This window comes from Buteo buteo, chromosome 6 (genome assembly GCF_964188355.1).
Source record: "Buteo buteo chromosome 6, bButBut1.hap1.1, whole genome shotgun sequence".
Taxonomy (NCBI): Eukaryota; Metazoa; Chordata; class Aves; order Accipitriformes; family Accipitridae; genus Buteo; species Buteo buteo.
The window spans coordinates 37552828-37573115 of NC_134176.1; the positions used below are offsets into that span (position 1 = coordinate 37552828).

Sequence of the window (20288 nt, forward strand, 5' to 3'; positions counted from 1 at the left end):
CCCCTATCCATCAAGTATGTGCTGCTCAGTATTTCTGCCAGGAAGAATCTGTTCTTTTGACCTACCTCTGTAAATAAGGAAGATAGTGCTTATCAGCTGTTTCACAGAAAAAAACTAGATAGCACGTAAAAATTATTTTAGAATCCTTTTGGGGAGTAAATTGTCTCCCAAGAAGGAGTTGTGAGATCTCTTTGATCTCACAAGGACAGATCTCTGAAACAGCATTTTCAAAATGGTAACAAGACTTTGCACATGCTCGTAATATGCTACTCGTTGTAAATTATATACTGTATAATACCCTTAGCTTGAAAAGTAAGTGTATATTTTGGATTTCAGCCATCTGCACTTAAATTTAAAATCAAAAGGCAAAGCCAGATGAAATTGACAATGTCTCATACTATAACATCTACATTTTTGAAAGATACAAAATGTTTTTTGGGTTTTTTTTTCTAATATTGAGTCTTACCAAATCTACTTTAATATTAAAAACCAGTAAGGCTTACCTACAGGCTGTGTTTACATCCCTCTTGGCTCACTTCTGTCATTTTCCCATGTTCCAATTTGGTGCCTAAAATACCTGAGATTCCTAAACAGAAGTGACTCTCCTTGTACACTCTCTTGATTGTGGCCTATGTCCAGGTTCAGCTGCTGCTATTTAAAGCTGGTTTTTGCCAGGGCCTCTTAATGATACAGAAGCTCGGTCTTCCTGCATGTACTAGAACCTAAGAAGCTGCAATTTTTTGCCTCATTGCTTCTATGGATGGGAATTTGTACATGTGTAATTTCAACCTGAGTTGCATGGAGACCTCTCAGTGATGGATCTCACATGGATTTTCGAGGTTGCCTGGTGGGAAGCAGTTTTCTTTCCTTCCAGTATCATATTGTTAAGATGTTAGTTTCCAGTCCTATTTTTACAGGTTTTATTGTTAAATATCATGACGGTTGTCTTGAAAGATGTAATGATTGAGACTCAATATAGATCTCCAGTTTCAGTGTCCTGCTTTCTGAAATTAATTGTTTTGTTGTTGCTGATGTTGGGGTCTTGTAATCAGTTCTTGCATTTTAATTCTTTTCTGCTTAAATTCTATCAAAACCTTTCAGAAACAGGAAGAGGCAGTCCCATCATACCTTCCGGGAGCTGCATGACTGTAGCAAAAGAATTCTAGCTGTGGTTTCACTTCTTTTTTCAGATCACCTTGATTTACAGAACTAGTTAATGGAAGACAAGTCCTCTCTCTCTTTTCAGCCCAGTGATTGTTGTAAAATTCAGATAATTCTATAAACAAGTTTAATAGAGTCTCCTTTAAAATAAAGGAGGAGAGGAGTGATGAAGTTCTGATTTGTCTTAGTTGGTAGTGTTAACAGGCCTTTTTCTCCCTCACCCCACATACTTCCCCTTCTTTCTGACACACATCTGTCAGCTGCAGTAGTGAAACTGAAGTAGAGGTACTGGTAGACAGTTGTGTTCAGGCACCCTTCAGATCAGTGCGTAATGCTAGCTTTGATCAGTCACACTAACAAAAGAAATGATGGGCAGAAATTTCCTCATGAGTTACAGAGTTCAAGAATGAGGTGTTAATATTTCTGCCGTAGGAAAAACAAGTGCTTATAGTTAAAGAGTAGTTGTTTGGTATTAGTACAAGGAGAAGGGTTGGTTTAGATGCAGATACTGACAGAGACTCACTGCATCCAAGTCTTTCCACATGGGAGGCAAAAGTGTATTAAACTTGCATTTGATTACTAGTGTGTATCTTGTAGTATCTCCAGCTAGCTATTTCTCTTTTTCAGAGGACTGTATTTATCAGATCTCTGGCTTCACCTGCATGAAGTCCTCTTAAGACAGTGGTATTGAGAGCTTTTTGGGTGCTACATAGTAGTGTAGAGCTGCTGGTGAATTATAGCATTTCTGTGGCATGTGGGTTCTGCAAAGGATTGATACTTGGATGTTTCCTCAGTTCTGTCTGCTGTCTGCATTATAGTTTCCACCATTGTTGCTGTTTAGAATTGCAGTGATAGGGAATAATTGGTTTCAAACTCTTTGTGCTCTCAGGGCTTTTGTCTTGGCTGCTCTGTAGTTTTCAGAAGAGTTCAGGTGCTTTTCTTTGAAATCATGCTCAAGCCTTGTGGAGGATGGTACTGAAACACTTTCTAGGTAGTGCTGTTCAGTCCTAGAGTTTGGATGGGGACATTGTCAGTACATCAAACCAGTGCTTTGTTTAAAAAAAAAATAAAAAAATAAAAAAAAAAATTGGCTAATGCTTCTCCTGTGTGCCAGTAGGCAGAGGGACAATCTATCCCTTGTATGAGAATGTAGGATAGTGGATTCAAGCACTAATTTAACACTGTCTGGTGTTTTTGTTTTTGTTGTTGTTTTGGGGTTTTTTTAACCTTTGTACAGGAGTTGGATAATTCATCTAAACCCAGCGTAACAGAATATATGACTCTATATTGTGTTCCTGGGTGAGAGGAATGATGATGCAACTTTTACATAATTTGCAGCTCTTATGTTCTGTTGTACTAAGAAGGGATCATGGCTCTGGCATGCGACACCTTCTTTCCTCAAAAAAAAGCAAAAGGGAGAAGGAGTGGGTGTAGTACTTCTCTAAGTTGCCTTTATCATAAATGTGTGAAGGAAACTGTGGGACCGCACTTTTTCTTTAATCAATTGCAGATTTTATATGATCTATATGGCCGGCCATTTTGGATAGAATCAACCGTGATATCTATTTATTAGTACAAATCCGTAGAGGTCGTGGTAATCTATTCTCACTATAGTCATAGCCAGTCTACACTATTTCCCTACTTATCCCCTGTGTGATAGAACACACAATTCTAAGATGCTGGAATGAGACAGGGTCTGTCCCTGTGTTGTAAATGCAGCAGTGTATGTAGCTTAACCTCATACCTCTAATGAGACTCGTCATGACCAGATTTTGATCATTCTGTGCTGTAGCCAGGTCCTGTAACACAAATTCACAGAAATTTTCCTTTTCAGAAGGGGATCCAGACCTGGCTTGTCTGTGCCTACCTGTTGTGGGGTTGGTTTTTGTTTTTCGTATGTTGTGAAGTAACAGTGAGATAGAACAAAGCTGGGAAGAAAGATGTGACACTGGGAAAGAAAGACTGGTTAAATATTGCAGTGTGGGAACTGCAGGGGAAAATTAACTTGTTTTCTCATCTCCTTCCTACTCCTTCAACACCCTTATTTCCCTCCACAGCGGCAACACTCCCTAACACCCTGAGTCAGCAACGCAATCTGGCACTGTTTCGAGCATTTTGTGCCATGAAGTATGCTATCTATGCTCTCTGTGTGAATTCTCATAAGCATTCCAAGTGCAAAGATTGCGTACACAGCCTTCTTGGTGATATCCCTGAAGATGCAACTTTTGGAGAACCAGCAGGTGATTGGCCTCCTTTCTCAGGTTCAGTAGCCTGTGCTTCTCCATTTGCTAGGCTCTGATTTATCATATAGTATTGGGATAATATTGCACCCTCTGTACATATGATGTTTTTATTCAGTGGGCTATGAATGCTTTGCAAACAAGTATAATGGCATTTCTTTGAGGTGTTGTTACCTTTAGTAATAATAGATATGAATAAGCTGCCTGTCTTGTTCTAAAACATTTAAGGTAATTGTATTAAAAATGTAGTGCAAAAAGAAGGTGATATTACATACAGGATGGTAATGGCAGGGACGCTTTTGTAAGAGCTTATGATTTCCCAGAGCTAAAACTGATTTAATAGCTAAAATGGGTGAAATCTGAGTTTGTACATCATTGCACAAGGCGATAATTGGCATTACTGAGAGGGAGGGGGTACACTACATTTCTAAATGTAAAATGTTGGACATATATTTACTTGATCTGTGGAGGAATGATCGGCTCTAAGCCACTGGGACAGTTCCCTCTTCTAGGATTTTCTTAAATGGCAAAGGTTGGAGGAAGGAACTTCTGAAAAATCTTGTAAGTGTCCTTTATTTTTGTTTTTAATTATACAGATTACTCTTCAGTATTTCCTCAGTACCTTGTGAAGTGTCAGCAGTTCTTAAGGAGTGTTCCTGCTCCTCTGCGCCTGGAGGTTTTGGAGAACATCTTCTCCTTGCTTTTTGTTTCCTACAGTGACCTCCATACTGAGACTTTTCTACCTGAAGACTATGCAGAGGATGATGATCTTGACAAAAAGACTACTACTGTGAGTGTAGAAGGCAGTGCTAGTCGGCAGTCTTCTACCTCTGAAAGTCCACAGCACCTAATAGAGGCTGAAAAGAAATTAGAGAGGCATCTGCTGGCTGCTGAGACAGTTCACACAGATACCCCAGATCTTCATGACTCGATGTTAGGTGGCAAAAGCTGTGAAACCTCTAGGCTGAGCTACCTGGATTTGAAACACTTCACTAGCGGTGTTACTGGATTTTTAGTGGATGAGGTGGCCATGGATGCCTTCCTCACATTGCTTCTCAACCATCTGGAAGAAATTCAGAGTTCTCTCCCATGGGACTCCAGTAACGTTCTTCGTGAAGAGCTGGAACTTGTCGAGTGCTTGAATCTTTCTGCAAGCAGAGACGCATTTGGAAGTCGTGTGTTACAGTTTTCCAAATACCTTTCTGAAGCTCACTGGCGATACAAGGTGGTGATGAGTAACAGAAATGCAGGTAGGCTTTGTATTTGGCACTTTCTGATGTATTGACACTGTTCTGTTACAGCTCTCTAGGCAGTGGTCTCAAGACTAAATTCCCTGAGCATCTTACTGAGGGAGCACATTTTGGCAGATAATAGGAGAGTCACCTAGTTGGAGATCACCTGACTCTTGCATGATTTTCCAATAGCAGTGATGTCTATTCTAATAAGAAAGTTTGTGTTTTCTTTGTCTTTTTTTCCCTCCCCTTTGTGGACACACTGCTTCAGTTCGCCTGTCTTTCTCCTGCTGCTTGGTCACAAGTTATGTCAACAGGGCAGTGATATGAAGGGACATGGTGGTGTGTGATCCTGTGCAAGCCAGATAGACTCATCTCATTCATGGACAGAGTGTTGATTTAGCCTAGTCTGGAAATGTGTTAGGAACATGTATCAGAGGAAGTTGGATTATTCTGGGACGCAGACCACTCCTTAGGAGTAGCTAAAACAACACACTCAGGAACCTGTTTTCCACCCACCCTTCTCCATATCCTATAACTTGTTAGCCCTGCTACTAACAGATTTCTGCTTGTATCATAGTGTGGCTTATTGTGTATCTCAGACCATGCAAAGTCCATGTCCCAAGAAAGACTGGGCAGTATGGACCTTAAATGTTCCAAGTTTCCAAACCTGTGTTCAACTATTTCTAAAGTCTCCCCCTATAAAGGAGGGGATGCGGTGGGACTTACGTTTGAGTAGGCAGCCCTTAGTGTTTCTATTGGACAGGCAGCAACTTCTGTGGGATTCTGTACTTTTGAGTCCTGACTTCTGACAAATGTTGACAACTATTTAGGGAACATCTTTCAGGGAAAGGTGCCTGGCTTTTCTTGACACTGTCTAGCTCTTGGATTTTCTGTCTCAAGGGCTGGAACCCACATTGCTTGCTCGCTTCCAGAATTGTTGACCGAGTCAGGGTTCATACTACCCTGCATTACTGAAGAACCCAGTTGTTTCAGCAAAATGTTAATGACAAATCAAATTCTCTATTCTTTTCACTTTGTTTCTAGCTGTTTATGTACTTGGACTATACCTGTTTTTTTGTATAGTTAGAATCACAGAATCATTTAGGTTGGAAAAGACCCTTAGTACTCATCAGGGTTGTAGAAGGTGTAGTACATATATATACACAAGCAACATTGGATGTAGATGTGAAAACCACAGTATTAGTTGAGTTGCATCAAAATTACTTCTGGATGCTGGTGTAAACTTTACTGCAGAAGTACTTTTAGCTGAGATCAACTGTGTTTTCTTTGGAGATTTGCCATCATAGCTCTACCTATGTAGATCTGCTTTAAGGTAGACAAATAACTGTTAATGACCTGTCCAGCTATTTGGTAATGTTTTTGCTTAAATGTTTCACAGAACATCAGCTTGCAGCTTCCAGGAGATACTGCTCTTTAATCAGGTGCTCCAGCTTTAAGAAACGAAGTAGATCTCAAAGGTACAAAACAGGTGGGTTGAAAAAGTCACTTGGAGAAGACATCTCTGAAATGTGCGTAATTTTGCTGAGCTCATAGCTGAATGCAATTAGATTTAATCGACTAGGGGTAGAGGACTAGATTTATTTCCTTTAATTTTCTAACTAGTTTGAAGTGTCTTAGTCCAATTCCACTTGGATTGAGATTGTTTTCCTAAAGCTTACCTGCACAACTAAAAGATAACTTAATTTTAAATTCAGGTAAGAAAATAACTTCTTTCATCCATAGTCTGATTTGGGGCAGAGGAGGACTTCGCAACTACAGTACCAATTCTTCCCTTTCTCCACTATATCCAGTGACTGTTGGGTATATATTCATTCCTACCACAATAGTATCTAGGATGTGAATTTACAGGAATTTGTGGCTTAAATTCGCAGCCTTAGGAGAAAGTTGCGTTCATCACCCTCTTTCTATTTAGCCTTTAAAAGGTACATCTGGTTTTGGAGTGGGATGTTCCAAAATAAAAAGCTATAAACTATCTGACATGAGTTAATGATGAGCCACCCCAACAGACTCTCTTGCCTAGCATTTTCTTCAAATCAGCAGTTTTTGCATTTATCATAGACATCAGTGATGGCTCATTTGCGAGATACTCTTGAAGATCTCTTGTGGTTGCCTGATCTGTTCTTTGCAGTAAGTTTTAATTACCTTGTCTAGAAAAAGTGTATTTAATGTGCTGGTTTTGATTTGTTTCCATTTTAGATGGGAAAGAGGGAACTACCAGTCCATCATTAGAAAGCACAAGTAGCGAGCTAAGCACCAGTACCTCAGGTATTAAGCCACAAAACCAGTATTTCTTTCATATCGATGTGCATGATGAACTATTTGCTTGACTAGTCAATGTGAATTACTGCTCTTTGCAGGACAGAATTCAAACTTTTCACTTCTTGGAGTTCCCATATTTGGCTGGCTTTTTCTAATTAGCATAGTATCTATAGTATATATCTCTTTTGGAATAAGAAAATTAGATTTTTCTTGATATTTTTGGCTTGCGGGAAACAGTATGCAATGTATTGATGTGCAGACCATCAAAAAAGCTAATAGACTGGTAGTCATGTAACCTAAAACATGCTTAGGCATGCTAAATTGATTTAATAGGTGCAATACTTAAGACTTCTCCCTTTATCCATATTAAACCAGTGCCCTAGCATTGCATCCACATTATGTAGGCTCTAAGCAGTGTTACATTGGGATGAGATCCAAACTGAAAGTTCTGACCAAGTAGTGAAATATTATGAGAATTTTTAACAAGATCTTTATGTTGACCTCTTCACCCTAAAACTTCCTTGTGACTCTGCTCCTGTATTTTTGTGTTAAACATGTCAAGTACTGTTATCTAATAAGTTAGCTATTATCTGGTGAAATGTTTTTTCCATAATAGTATACTGACTAATTCTGTTGTCTTGCAGAGGGAAGTACCAGTAATGTGTCTGGCTCAAGTGATTTGGAAAGCAGGGTGAGACCACACCAGCAAAACCCCCTCATTCCTATGATGCTTTCTCCACCAGAATCACTGTTAGTTTCTTGTGTTTTGAGAGGAAACTTCGTAGAAGCCCATCAGGTAAATGAGTTGCATGTACTTTGTGCAATTAAAAATCTAATTTGGTATTGATGTTTGTGGTTGTGATAGCTAATGAAATTCCTGCTTCTTCTGCATTAGTAAGCATAGGGCTGAAGCATTCTGCATCAGTGTGTTATCAACATTCTTCTCATACTGAACTCAAAACATAGCACCGTACCAGCTACTAGGGAGGCAGTTAACTCTATCCCAGCTGAAACCAGGACAAGTAGTGACCTGGCTGAATTTCAGATAGTGATATCGGAGCAGTTAATATCATTTAAGTGTTGCATTAGCAGCAGGTTACTGCTCAACTCATTAGTTCTGTTTGACGTCAAGCATGCCACTTCATCTTTTCCCTACTTACAGGGCCAAAAGAAGCATTTTGGTTTGCTGCTTTACTTTGAATTTCAGTATTGCTGATGATAAAGAATTCAAGCTTGGTTTGTATTCTGTTGTTGGTTTGATAATAGGAACTTGCACAGCTGTGCTTATCTACTGTGTGTTTAAATTTCTAGAAGGTATTTCTTGCTGCATAAGAATTTGTTTAAAATGGTTTACTTTGGAGGCCCAACTTGATAGATTTCTTTCGTTACATAGTGTATTGAAATCATGAAAAGTCATTCTGAAGGGTGTGGTTTATGAAAATTAATTCAGCTCTAGCCTTGCAGCAAATAATAGCTGAGCTTTATAAAAATAGTTGAAAAATGTTTGTGAGGTCCTGTTTTTCAGGCACTAAAACCTCTCTAGAACCACCCCCCCCCCCTTTCATCCTGCTGTGTCTGTGGGGACATTTTTCAGTTAAAGTGTCTGTTTTATTTTATTCCGTCATCTCCTCAAAAAACCCCCAAAGCTCTTTGACCTTTGAAAGCTTCTTTTGACATGCTCTGTAATTACAACTTTTGTTATTTTTGAAAGGTGGCTTTGATGTTTAATCTGGATACTTCACCTTGCTATGGGGAATTGGTTTTCATGGAGCGCTACCAAGAGGCGGTACGAGAAATGGCAAGAGTAGAGCACAATATTGAGAATCAAGCGTCAGATGGCACGGGAGGCATCAGGAAATCTGGCAGTGGCCGTTCAACGCTGCAAGCTATTGGGAATGCAGCAGCAGCTGGTAAGGGCTGGGTTTCTTGAGTTCTTCTCAAAAGGTGGGGGAGAAGTGGAAAACAGGAGGAAGAAACTTGAATCCTGTCATAATGAGTGCAACAATTGTTCAGAAGAGTAAGTTGTGGTTCTTTGACTTAAAAGGAGTCTAAGAATGCTGAAATTTGCTGTTGATGCCCAATTAGTTTTATCCATTCTACAGTAATTGGTCCGTGAAGCAGGCCATCTATTGAATTATTTTTCCTAAAGGATTAGAGAATAATTATCCATGACAGGTTCTGAGATAAATATGCTGTTTAATTAGTGATTTTGTGTTTTGCTGATGCATGTAGGTATGGTATTTTATTCCATCTCGGATGTTACTGATAAATTGCTTGCAACTTCTGGAAGTCTTGCCCCTACTCTCCAAGAAAACTTCTGGATCAGCAACATCCAGCTGGAGCATACTGATCCTCTCTGGGAAGTCCTTGAGGACCTCAGTCCTTCAGCAATGGCGGCATTTGATCTAGCTTGTACTCAGTGCCATCTTTGGAAAACATGCAAGCAGCTTTTGGAAACAGCAGAAAGGCGACTGTACAACAGCCTTGAAACTCGGGGTAGGCTTTTGATTTTTGTGTTTATCAACATGGGCCTGGGAGTAGAAAACGCTGCTCTATGCTGTGTTGTTTGTGCTAACACCTGAGTCTTAATTAAATCTCATTGTGTACTTGCATGTTAGTTTCTCTTTTTTCCACTCCTAACTTTTATTTTGTCCCCCTTTTGCACAATGACTTTTCCAGGCCACCGACCTGACTTTGTTTTACTGCACTCTGAAGGTGTAAAGGGTTTCCCAGCAGTTCTCCAGCAAATAAGTAAAATTCTCAACTATTCCTGCACATCACAAGGGCAATCCAAGCCAGGTAGTATCCTTTGCTGATAAGATTTTCTGTTGAAATGTGCTTAAATCAAATTCTTGCCTTCTGTTGCAATGGAAGTTTGAACTTCCAATTTTTTAGCTTAATATTTAAAATAAAAAAAGGGGGGGGGTATGGACCCAAACTCAATTCTGAATAAATTGAACACTGAATTTGGCAAACTAGTTGTACTGTAATACAATTTTGGTTCTGTGGGACTTTTTCTGTGCAAAAATATTTCTGTCTTTTTTTATAGTTGCTGTTTGTTTCTCCCTCTTTCTAGAGGTTTCAGATGAGAAAATAGGGAGTCATTTTCGATGCAGTATTGTAGATCTTCTGCAAGCTTGCTACCCTGCCTTGTCAGAAGAAAGTATTACTAATGAAATTGTTTTATCACAAAATCTGGATCAAATCCTAAAAGCACTGACATGTGTTGAGCATTCTGTGGGTGAGTTATTTTTTGTGATTGTGAAGACTGACAAATGGATCTGAATTTTTGTTTTGGCCTGTCCAGACAACTATAAATCTAGTAGTAATGTTCTTTGATGTATGCATAATTATATATTTTTTAAAATCCTAAATGCAAAGTGTAAAATCTGTCTGTAATTCTTATATTCTGAGCGTTTTGTTTTCAGAGCTAAAATTGTGAATTTGCCAGAGAAGAAAGGAAAACATCAATGAGTACAGTCGAGGTTATTATTTGTCCTACTTTTCTTCAGTCCTAATAAGGAATTCTTTAAGTGTATTTTAACCTGACAGGTTATAGATAATTAGGTGTATCCTTACTGTTGCTTTTTTTTTTTTTTTTAACAAAAAGGAGATAAAGTTATAAAACTATTGTAACATAATAATGCCTTCCAGTTTTCATAGGGCTATCATAACACATCTCGTCCTTTTCTGAAGAAGTCTTCCACAGTTGCCTTTTCTCAGAGTTCTCTTCATTATATAGCACTGGGGTGTTTTCTTATGTTTTTTTTCTTTCTCCATTCACCAAATTTCTAAATGGCATGTAGGTGTTTGTGAAATATTTAAAGATATTTGTAGGTTTAATGAGCAAAATTTAGGAGAGCTCTAAGGGCTAAATGTTATGGAGCACAAGGACTGGTCAAGACCTGTGTTTTACAATAAGCTTATGTGTTAACGACACACAACTGGATATATTTTAGGCCTGCGTTAATATATTTCTAACTCATCAGAGGCATGGTTACTAATTTAGATGAACCATTGATTTATTCTGCTGTGAAAATTTCTCTTGCTTTCAATAAAATTATAATGCCCAGACTGAGATCTGTAATTGCAGAGAAGAAATCAGGCTAAACAATTTCTCTTCCCTGCCTGGCCCTCCCCCCCTTCCTTTTTAGCATTTAATACTTACTTGAAACTTGAATGTATGTCTGTTCTCTTAAACCAGACTCTAAAGGAAACCTGCTTGGGACCTTGGTGGAGCAGGCCTCTCTCAAACCTACAGAGCTGGAGAAGCACCTGGTTTGGAATCAAACACAGCTCCTGCTGAGAACTCTTGACCAAACCATGCCAGAGAGCAACATGCAGACAAACTTTGTGAAGGCCTTCTTTGACTACATCACTACACTGGCTGCTGTTGTGTTACGAAGCCTGAATGCAGAGCTAGGTAAGGGGTTCCTGCTGGAAAGTCTGACCCTAGGTGAAGATACCCAGACTGTGTAGCCTGGCCTGATTCTGGAAAGTAATTGTGCAAAAATGATTCCTTGCCAAACGTGCCTACTACCTCTGCCTAGTCAGATCTTTTGCTTTCAGGTATTATTGCACTGCTTTTCAAACTTTATTTCTTAACACCTAGGCCACCCTCAGCTAAGATAAAAATAGCTGATGGCAGTAGGAGAACAAGAACAGAAATGTTAGCTACTGACCCAGATTCTGCACTTTGTTTAGACAAAACAAACAACCCTGACCTCCAGAAATTCTGATCAGTACCCTGTAAGGTGAGATTGATTTTTGCATCCAGTGGATCAGCATGCTGTGTGCTTTTCAGCTTCCTTAGAGGCAACCAGTGCCCTGCTGCTCCACAGGGATAAGAAGAGAATGTGCAGAAGGCTATGCAGAGGTAACTAGGCAGAATTTTTTCTTAGAATCAGCAGATGATGGTGGTCCATGAAAAGAAATGCATCATCAGCACATAAAACTGTCAGAAGGACAGAACAATTCACTGTGCTAGGAGAAAAACCACTGGTCTGTTTTTCAGAGTTGACACTAATTGAGCTGCACTAATGTAAAATACCACAGTACTGATTTCAGAGAATACCTTCCCAAGAGGATAAGAAAAAAGGGCAAAGATCTGTTTTCAGACATGCTGGTTCAGCTCAGGTCACTACCATGCCAGCCATAACTTCTGTATGGACGTGATTCAGTCCTCACTGACTAACTGCCAAAGCCAAAAAATGCACAATATTTAAGGGCTGTGTGAGTTCTGGGGAAACTTTATTGTGCTGGAAGATAAAAGGAAAATGTAAACTTACAAGAATATGCTCAGAGTTACTTGACATAGTGGATACAAAGGCTTTTCAGCAATACTGACCAGGGTTTCACTCTTTTTGTAAAAGTAGCTTTACATTTGTGAGTTCCCTCTGCCATTGCTCACTTTGACTTGAATAGAGCATGGACTCACTAATCTACATCCAGAGACTCCTCAGAAACCAGTACTGCACATTTTCGGTCTCTCACTGCAAATACATGTTTTGGTGAAAGTTTGAAGTTGAGTTGCTAAACTGTTTGAACCTAGATCTCACTTAAAGGCCAAAGACTCTCCACACTACCTGTTTTGGTAATAGGTCCAGTAAAACGTGAGCCAGTGGTGCCAAGTTTGAGAGGTGTATCGTAATCACAAATGCCTTGCAATTTACTCTGGATTTTACCACGCTGTTAATGTAGACCTCTGTGAATTTAGTCAAAGAGGTTTCAGACTCCAGGCTCTTATAATTTGTGTTCCTAAAATAAGACTTGGTTGGTGTATTCAGCTAATGTGTTTGTATTATAATAAATGTTTTGATTTTTTTTCTTTTTTTTTTTAAAGACCTATCTGCAGAAGTGAAAGTGGGGAACCCTTTCATCCTGTTACAGCAGAGTCCATCTCAGCTGCTCTCCCAGCTTGTGTTTGAGAGACAGGTTCATCCTGACAGGTTGGTGCTTTTCATATTATATACTTCTCTAGGTTATCTTGGTGTTGATGACTTTAGACCTCAGCCAGGATTAAATTCTTCTCTGGCTGCTTAGCACAGGTAGTACAGCCTGCTGTGTCCCACCAGGCAATTACTTAATGCTGCAAGGATTAGTGTGCAGGGAGGAGCTTACTCAGTGGCTTCTCTACCAACCTGAAGATTTTTGACAGGGAAAACTGTGGCTCCATATTTTTAACAATTACTGTCTGTTGTGAAGAGAGAGTGCATTTATGTGGATTTTTTGACTGAATGTGTGGCAGTTCAGAGTGGTGGACTTGCAGCTTAGCAATGTAATAAAATACAATACACCAGTAGGGCTTCTTAAGAATACAGCTGAGCATGGCTCTTGCCCTGGTCAGTAGGTAAACTGGATAATCTAAGGTCCTTCTATCACAAATTACTGAATTAGACTGGCATGGAAAGTGTCTGATTTGACGAAGTAGCTCTTAAAAAGATGAGCAGTAATGGTGAACCATTCTACTGCCTCGCATTTAGGTAAAAGTCAATGTTTGAGGAGTAACTTCTTTAAAGGAACGGCAATGTCAGCTCTGTGTTATTGATGTTGTGCTGTGTATGGGGTTTTTTTTTCCATACTGTAAACATAGGATATGTAGTCTTCCCATGTATGTACCTGTGAAGAATATTAGGGGGCTTATGTTCACAAAACATTTGGAAGATTTATGAAAATACATAATCGTAAAGTACCTTTGATATGTGCTGCGTAAGCTGGTTCTGTTTTCAATCCTGCAGGCTTTCTTCTCTCCTGGCTAAAGAAGAGTTGAACTTGAATGTGCAGGAAGTTATTGTTAACTGTTGCTGTGAACGACTGTCCTTGTGCAGTGCAAGGCAAAACAGCCAGGCAAAGTCTCTTCTGACAAACATCAGTAACTTAGCACACCAGTGTGCCTACCACTGCCTGCCAGATGTTGAAATACCTATTCACAATTCTGCAGTGACCTCTGAGGATAACTCCACTCAGGGCCCATTCTCTCTGAATGACTTAAGCCAGCACACATTCACTGCATCCTCCCTGGACTTCCTAAAGTCTCAGTCGAAGCTAATGGCCACAGTGGCATGTCTAAGTGCATCTAATATACAGAAAATTCCCAAATCGAGTTTATCTTGGATGGAATTTCGAGGCAAACGGGAGGTGCCCTTAGGTTTGGAACAGATTTCCAGGGAGTGTGAGGTGTTATTGAAGGACTTCCCAATATTGGAACGATTTCTTCTCACTATGTTTGAGCCACTTCAGAATCAGCAAGAGGAAGGTAGCGGTTTGGCTCCGGTCTTCTCTGGCAAGACATACGTATCTCTGGTTCTCCTAGGATTGCATTCCCACACAGCTGTTAAGGTATTAATGGGAGTCTTGGAACAAGCTCTTGCTGCAAAGGATTGGGACAGAGCTCTGAAGGTCTTAGATCTGTACAGTCAGGATGTGGAGGAGCTGGTCAATGTGAAGGATGCTGTGCTGAGCTGTGCAGCTGCTGAAGGTAAGAAGTATTCAGTCAGGCTTTTTTCCCTTCATCTCTCTTTTTTTTTTTTTTTTTTTTTTTTTTTTTTTTTTATGAAGGATACAGCCTGGACCAGGAGGTGGAAACTAAAGTAGTGGTCCTTGGGCAAATCCAAAGATGGAAACAGATTGCTTCCTTTCCTTCATCCTAAATTTTCTTTCTCTGATGGTGTCATTTCTGTTTTTCAAATGTGCAAATCCTGACCAATTTGGTACAAAAGAACTGGAAGGCATCTGTTGTGTTATTTTTACGTGAAAAGCTGAATACATCAGGAGACACTAACCATAATACTGTTAATGGAACATCTTTTACAACAGTGTCATTGTCATACATGGATGATATATCCTGTGAAAGGAGGTGCCTTTTGGAGTCTAAGGATAGTAAGTATCCCATGCTAACTTTGGTTACTTCCCAAGAATCTGATGCTTGGGATGAGTCTTGCACAGATTTTTCAGCACTGCACTGTTTCATTTGGTGATGCGATCCAGTGAGGATGAGGATTTTTTTTATTTTCCAAATTGCAGAAACCGAGTTTCAAACTAGTGGTTTGTTTCCTCCACAGATAAGGATGGTTGGCAATACTTATTCCCAGTAAAAAATGCGACGTTGAGAAGTAGGCTGGCCCTGCGCTGTCTGGACAAATGGCCCCTTGATGCCTGTTTGGAAATCCTAGCTTATTGCATTTCTGATTTGGGCATAGCTGATGAACTAAAAGCCAGTCTGCAGAGCAGGAAGAAAGAACTTCAGGTTTATCAAAAGGTACAAAGTCCTTCAAGTAACCAGTGAGATGAAATAGGCAGCTGGGAGCAAATATGCTTGCCCTTTGGAAAAGTTTTAGCCCTTGGTTCTTTTTTGATCGTAATAGCTTTTCAAGTCTTTCATCCAAAACAGTTCATGTGTTTTCAGTGCTGTAGTATCCAATTAACACTCTGCTTCCATGCTTCCATCCTTCATAACCTTCCCACTCTCCTATTAGCATTCAGGTCTGCAAACGTGATTAGACATAAACCTTTGTGTGAGGCTGCTTTCTTGCAAGGTATTTGTTTTTCCATTCTATACAAATGCTAGAGCCTGTGGAAGTTTTCCATGGTGATTCATCATTTTATAAGCTTGAGAGGTGCAGGTGTACCTAGGCACGGTGTACAATACTAGCGGTCCAATAAGTGCATTTGTATTGCAGTCAGTTCTTCTAACTTCAGGGTAGTGCAGATACCCAAGTTAAGTCAGACTAGTTGGCCTGGAGTTAGTTCAGCACAGACTGAAAAGCCAAACAGAGCGAAAAAAGGAGTTGTAAATCCCTGCTGAGCTCTGTCTCGTGGTGGTTCTGCTAACTGACAGTTACCTCAGTTGTCTCTCTGTTAGTACCAGCAATGTCTGCCGTATACATGTACTTTTTCATCCCTAATTATTGCCATCTAGTCTTTTAAAAACCTTCCCTTATAAACGTGCTTTGTAGACTCATACCTCCAAGAAAATTGCATAGTCTTTTTTGGAGTGCAAGTGCATTACATCATCCCAGAGAAGGACTAGAGATAAACATGGCTCTCCTTTTTGACTGTTTTCTTTGTATGAAGCAGCTCTTGATGTGATCAGCTCAGCTGTTTTCTTAGACTTAATGATTGTAGTAGATAAAGCTTTTAAAATCTGTGCTACCCTAATATTAACTTTTTCAGATTTTGAATGTGCAAAATGAACCATTATGGAATGACTGGCAGGATCTGAAAAAAGCCTGCACTGATGACCCCCAGGCCATCATGAATATCATTCTGAAAGCAAAGGTTAGGCATCATCCTGTGAATTTTGTTGAATTAGAATGCTCTAAACTTTGAATAGATAATTTTGTTGAAATAGCATCTTAAAACACTGATCAGTGGAGATTACCTTGGGAGGAAGGATTCTGTGCTACAGAAACAAATACAGATCTGTGTTTAATGTCAAGATTTACATGTAGTTAATAATCCTTAAGTTTAAGTTATAACTCTTACTCTGAGATACAACCTGTTCTTTTCTCTTAGAATTTTGAAGACTTTAATAGCATGGCTTTTGACATAATACAGGCTTGATTATTATATCAATACTAATACTGTAGATCTGGCTGGCTTTAAAAGTGTCTCTCTAAAAAGCCAACTTGCTTACTGTGAGATGAGAAGGCATTCTCAATGCAGCTGTGACTGACAAAATTGAGTATCATCATCTTGTCAATGTAATTATTTACTTGTTGCATGTGGGAGAGTAGTCTAAGCTACAGAATTTCTGGAGAAGTTGATCAGAACTTTGGGAGAAACAGCTGTATCAGAGAGGGTAGAGTTTGTCCCTCTTTTATTTATTTATTTTTAAAATTCTTTAGGATTATGAGTTGTTTGAGGAATGGGGGCACTTGTATCCTGTCCCAAGAGAAGACTTGATCAACCTTCACCGGGAACACCTTCTCCACTTACTGGAGATGGGAGACATGGAAAAAGCATTGCAGGTAATAGCAAAACTCTTTCAGCCTTATATCCACAGGTCATATAAGTTGAGAACTCTTTTCTTTGCCTTCTTCATGTGTGTTTTCATGACCTTTTTGGCTCTTCCCTTAAGAGATGCTATTTGCTTATATGTATTTTGGGAATCCTGGCTCTCCCCTGTTATGCTTAAGTCAAAATCCAGCTTGGCAATCTAGTTGTTGGACCTAATAGCATAAATGTCACTTACATGGAAATACAAGGCCCCTTTTATTTGAAAAATCATAATGAAGCATTTCTGTGCTGCTTAAGCAGAAGAATCAGAAGTGAAACTAATAACAGGAATTGGTCAGTTGTGCTTCAGTGCCCAAATTAGTGAAGTGTGAATTCTTCTGGTTTTAATAATTACGGAGCTGTTGCTAATAACAGTGTAAAATAAAGTGCAGGCTCTGTCAGACTACATAGCTTTGAAAATATTCTGGAAGCAAAGTGGAGACTTCTGATCACTATACCTTCTGTCCCATTCCTTGCTTAATATTTGCTTACTTTAATTTTAAAAATATTTTTATTAATAAATGGAGCAAATAGGCAATGAGTAGTCTATAAGTGGGTTATCTAAATCATTCTTATATATGTAAGGCACTTGTGCAAGTTAATTTGTTGGCTGGGCCATTGTAGGGTAATAATCTGTCATGGACTGCCCGTTATAAAGGCTACTTTCCAGGAATGTAGTAGGGGTTCACTGTATTTTGTTTGGTTTTGTAGCTTTTACAAAGAATTGAAGACCCTGGTATTTGTCTTGCTATCAGTGAACAGTCTCTTGACCAGCATCCGAACTTGGCAGCCTCTCACTTCTTGGCTGACTACCTCACAGCTCACTTCTATGCAAATCTGACAACAGCACGCCGTAACGAAATCCAGGCACTCTATATGGGATCAAAGGTGAGTAAAACTCCTGCATTGTGGGATTAACAGCAATATATAATTACATAAGTAACTTTATAATACATAATATACATGTAATATATAAAGCTTGTATATTTTACCAGAGCATTCTCACCATATCAGGTCTAAGATCCTTAGTCTCGGGATCCAAAGGGAACTTAGAGATGGCTTAAAACTTCTCTTCTCCTTCTCCATCTTTGCAGTTCCTATATTATGAGGTGGTTGTATGGTGTTTGAGCTGTAGGGACTGGAGGAACACACAGGTGGAAAGAGGGTGGGGGTGGAATAAAATAAAATTGTGGTGTTTATCAGGACAGTTGCTGTCTTTGTCCCAAGTGAAGAAGAAAACTTTTTCTTCTTACTAAACTTACTCTCTGTGTCAGTAACATCAGGTGTCCTACATGTGCCCACCTGTATGGTGGTCTTTGACGCTTGCATGGTATGTTTCTCCCAAGTACCTTCCAAAGGCAGACAGTATCACTCCTCTTTTTGGATGGCCATTGCCTTTACAGAAGTCATACAGGTTCTGTGCTCAGCCTGGGAATAGATGCATTAACCAGTAGATTACCTTAGTCGAATGCATTATATGTAAACAAAATGCAGTGCTTTTGGTAATGTCTGTTTTGTTGTAGGACTACAAATAACAGCTTGTACCAGTGTGTGCCACAACAGTATTTTGCTGGGCTTCCTGTTTCCTTACTTGTCCCTTCTGAAGACATGATTTAATTTGGAAAGTGTCTATGTTAACTGTCCATCTTTAGGAGAACTGCTCTTAATTTCTCCTCTTGATGTTTCCGCAAATGATGCAAGGATAATGATTGGGCTAAAATTCTTTTTATAAGCTTATTTTAATAAGAGAATATGCTCTACCCTGCTACAGCATATTTGTCACAGGGTCACAAAGTGCTTTCTAGTCTTCAACTGCCTCTGAAATGAGGCAGTGTTTTATAGAATGGGAAAGTGGAAGCTAAGTAATTTCTGCAAATCCACTCAGTAATTCTGTAACAGAAGTAGGAATAGGTCTAAGTCGTCCTACCTCAATTTTTTGGCCTCTATATGTTACTCCATTCTCTGCATAAGCTACTGTGCTAGTTTCTTGTCTTTAATCTCACAAAAACACAGATTTGAAGGTGTATAATTTTCACATGTGCTTTTTTCCTTGTCTTAGGTGCTGCTGACTCTTCCTGAGTTCTCCCGTGTTAACTACTTCCACCTCTCCTCCAGGCCACTGCTCATGCTGGAACAGCTCCTCATGAATATGAAGGTGGACTGGGTAGCTGTTGCTGTGCAGACACTGCACCAGCTCTTAGCTGGACAGGAAATTGGTTTTACTGTAGAAGACATTGACAATTTGCTCTCCAAGTATGCAGAAAAAGCTCTCAACTTCCCTTTTGCATTAAAAGAAAAGAGATCAGGTGACTGTCCGTGAGAGTGCTGTTTTTCACTTGGGAAAGAAGGGCCAATTTCCCCCAGAATCATTTCACCAATTGTGCCACAATATTTTTAGATTTGTGGCTCCAGTCTCCCTGTAGCCCAGGACATGTTCTTAAAGTCTTTGCCTTTCTTGTAAACAGATGCTCTCAAGGACCAACAGCTTCAAACGTTTCTCGGACTTTCCTCTGTTGCTTATTTTTGGGGTCTCTTTTCTTATATGATATTGTTCAATTTTCTTTCATTCTTGTTTAACGCAAAGTCACTGACGACTTAAGCAGTTCTAAAACCTTCATCCAGCTGCATCTTCCCCCAAATAGAACGGGGATTTAATCTTCCATAGTCTTTCCTCCTACCAGAGTCCTGTTCCTTTTTTCATATAAAAGACTTTCAAACTTGTAGTTCTGTTTAACATTCTCAGCATGGTTCTCCTTTCTGGTTTGCCAATCCGTTCTCATCCACGTTGCCTCCGAATCTCCTGCATCTGGCTCGCTCTTCTCAGGGTTTTAGAACTCAACACCAGAGGGTGCTGCAGATCAAGTCCAGTGCTTTTGTTTCGTTCTTTTAAAAGCACGTGGCATGTGTACCTATCTGTATCAATTTATACCTATATATATGGTACCAACTTGCTTTATGCAAGTTTCCAAATGTTGACTTCATTTCATGATTTAAAGATGCAGCTCTTGCTAACATAAAAACATCAGACTCACCTATCTTTTCCTGCCAAATGACCTATAACTTTGCAAGTATGTTCCTTCCACTGCAATATGAAGCATTTAGTATTTGCCATGAACATCTTGTGTCAACTAATTGTTTTCACATCTGATACTTATTTTCTGCTGTATTATTCCTGTGACTATCAGCAGTCCATTGCTTTGATAAGGATCCCTTTCTCTGTGTTTTAGGTCATTTCAATTTTATATAGTTTTGCGTGAATTGTTGTGGGGTAATTTTCATGAAAACATAGTAATTTGTAATTAGATAGCTAGTTCCGTTTTGTGCTGACATTCTTACATACTGCTGTGAATGGATTCCTGTAATCTTCATAAAAACA

The 20288-nt window shown here is 39.4% G+C and overlaps 1 protein-coding gene across 6 annotated transcripts in view; it reads left to right on the top strand.

The window, feature by feature from the left end:
* The window catches only part of ZFYVE26 (zinc finger FYVE-type containing 26), a 50005-nt gene that overhangs the window by 9003 nt on the left and 20714 nt on the right, over positions 1-20288 (top strand). For 3 of the 6 annotated variants that reach the window (XR_012650768.1, XM_075030439.1, XM_075030440.1), the window contains exons 10-27: positions 3219-3422; positions 3998-4651; positions 6036-6125; positions 6854-6922; positions 7561-7712; positions 8628-8826; positions 9149-9412; positions 9596-9715; positions 9993-10157; positions 11121-11339; positions 12759-12864; positions 13654-14393; positions 14732-14794; positions 14977-15173; positions 16088-16192; positions 16762-16884; positions 17624-17800; positions 18972-19218. Coding sequence is in view for 5 of the 6 variants with exons in the window: in XM_075030439.1 (XP_074886540.1) it covers positions 3219-3422; positions 3998-4651; positions 6036-6125; positions 6854-6922; positions 7561-7712; positions 8628-8826; positions 9149-9412; positions 9596-9715; positions 9993-10157; positions 11121-11339; positions 12759-12864; positions 13654-14393; positions 14732-14794; positions 14977-15173; positions 16088-16192; positions 16762-16884; positions 17624-17800; positions 18972-19218 (3894 nt within the window). In the remaining variant the exon portion in view is untranslated. The remainder of the gene's footprint in view (positions 1-3218; positions 3423-3997; positions 4652-6035; positions 6126-6853; positions 6923-7560; positions 7713-8627; positions 8827-9148; positions 9413-9595; positions 9716-9992; positions 10158-11120; positions 11340-12758; positions 12865-13653; positions 14394-14731; positions 14795-14976; positions 15174-16087; positions 16193-16761; positions 16885-17623; positions 17801-18971; positions 19219-20288) is intronic. The other 3 variants (XM_075030441.1, XM_075030442.1, XM_075030443.1) reach the window with 3 other exon arrangements.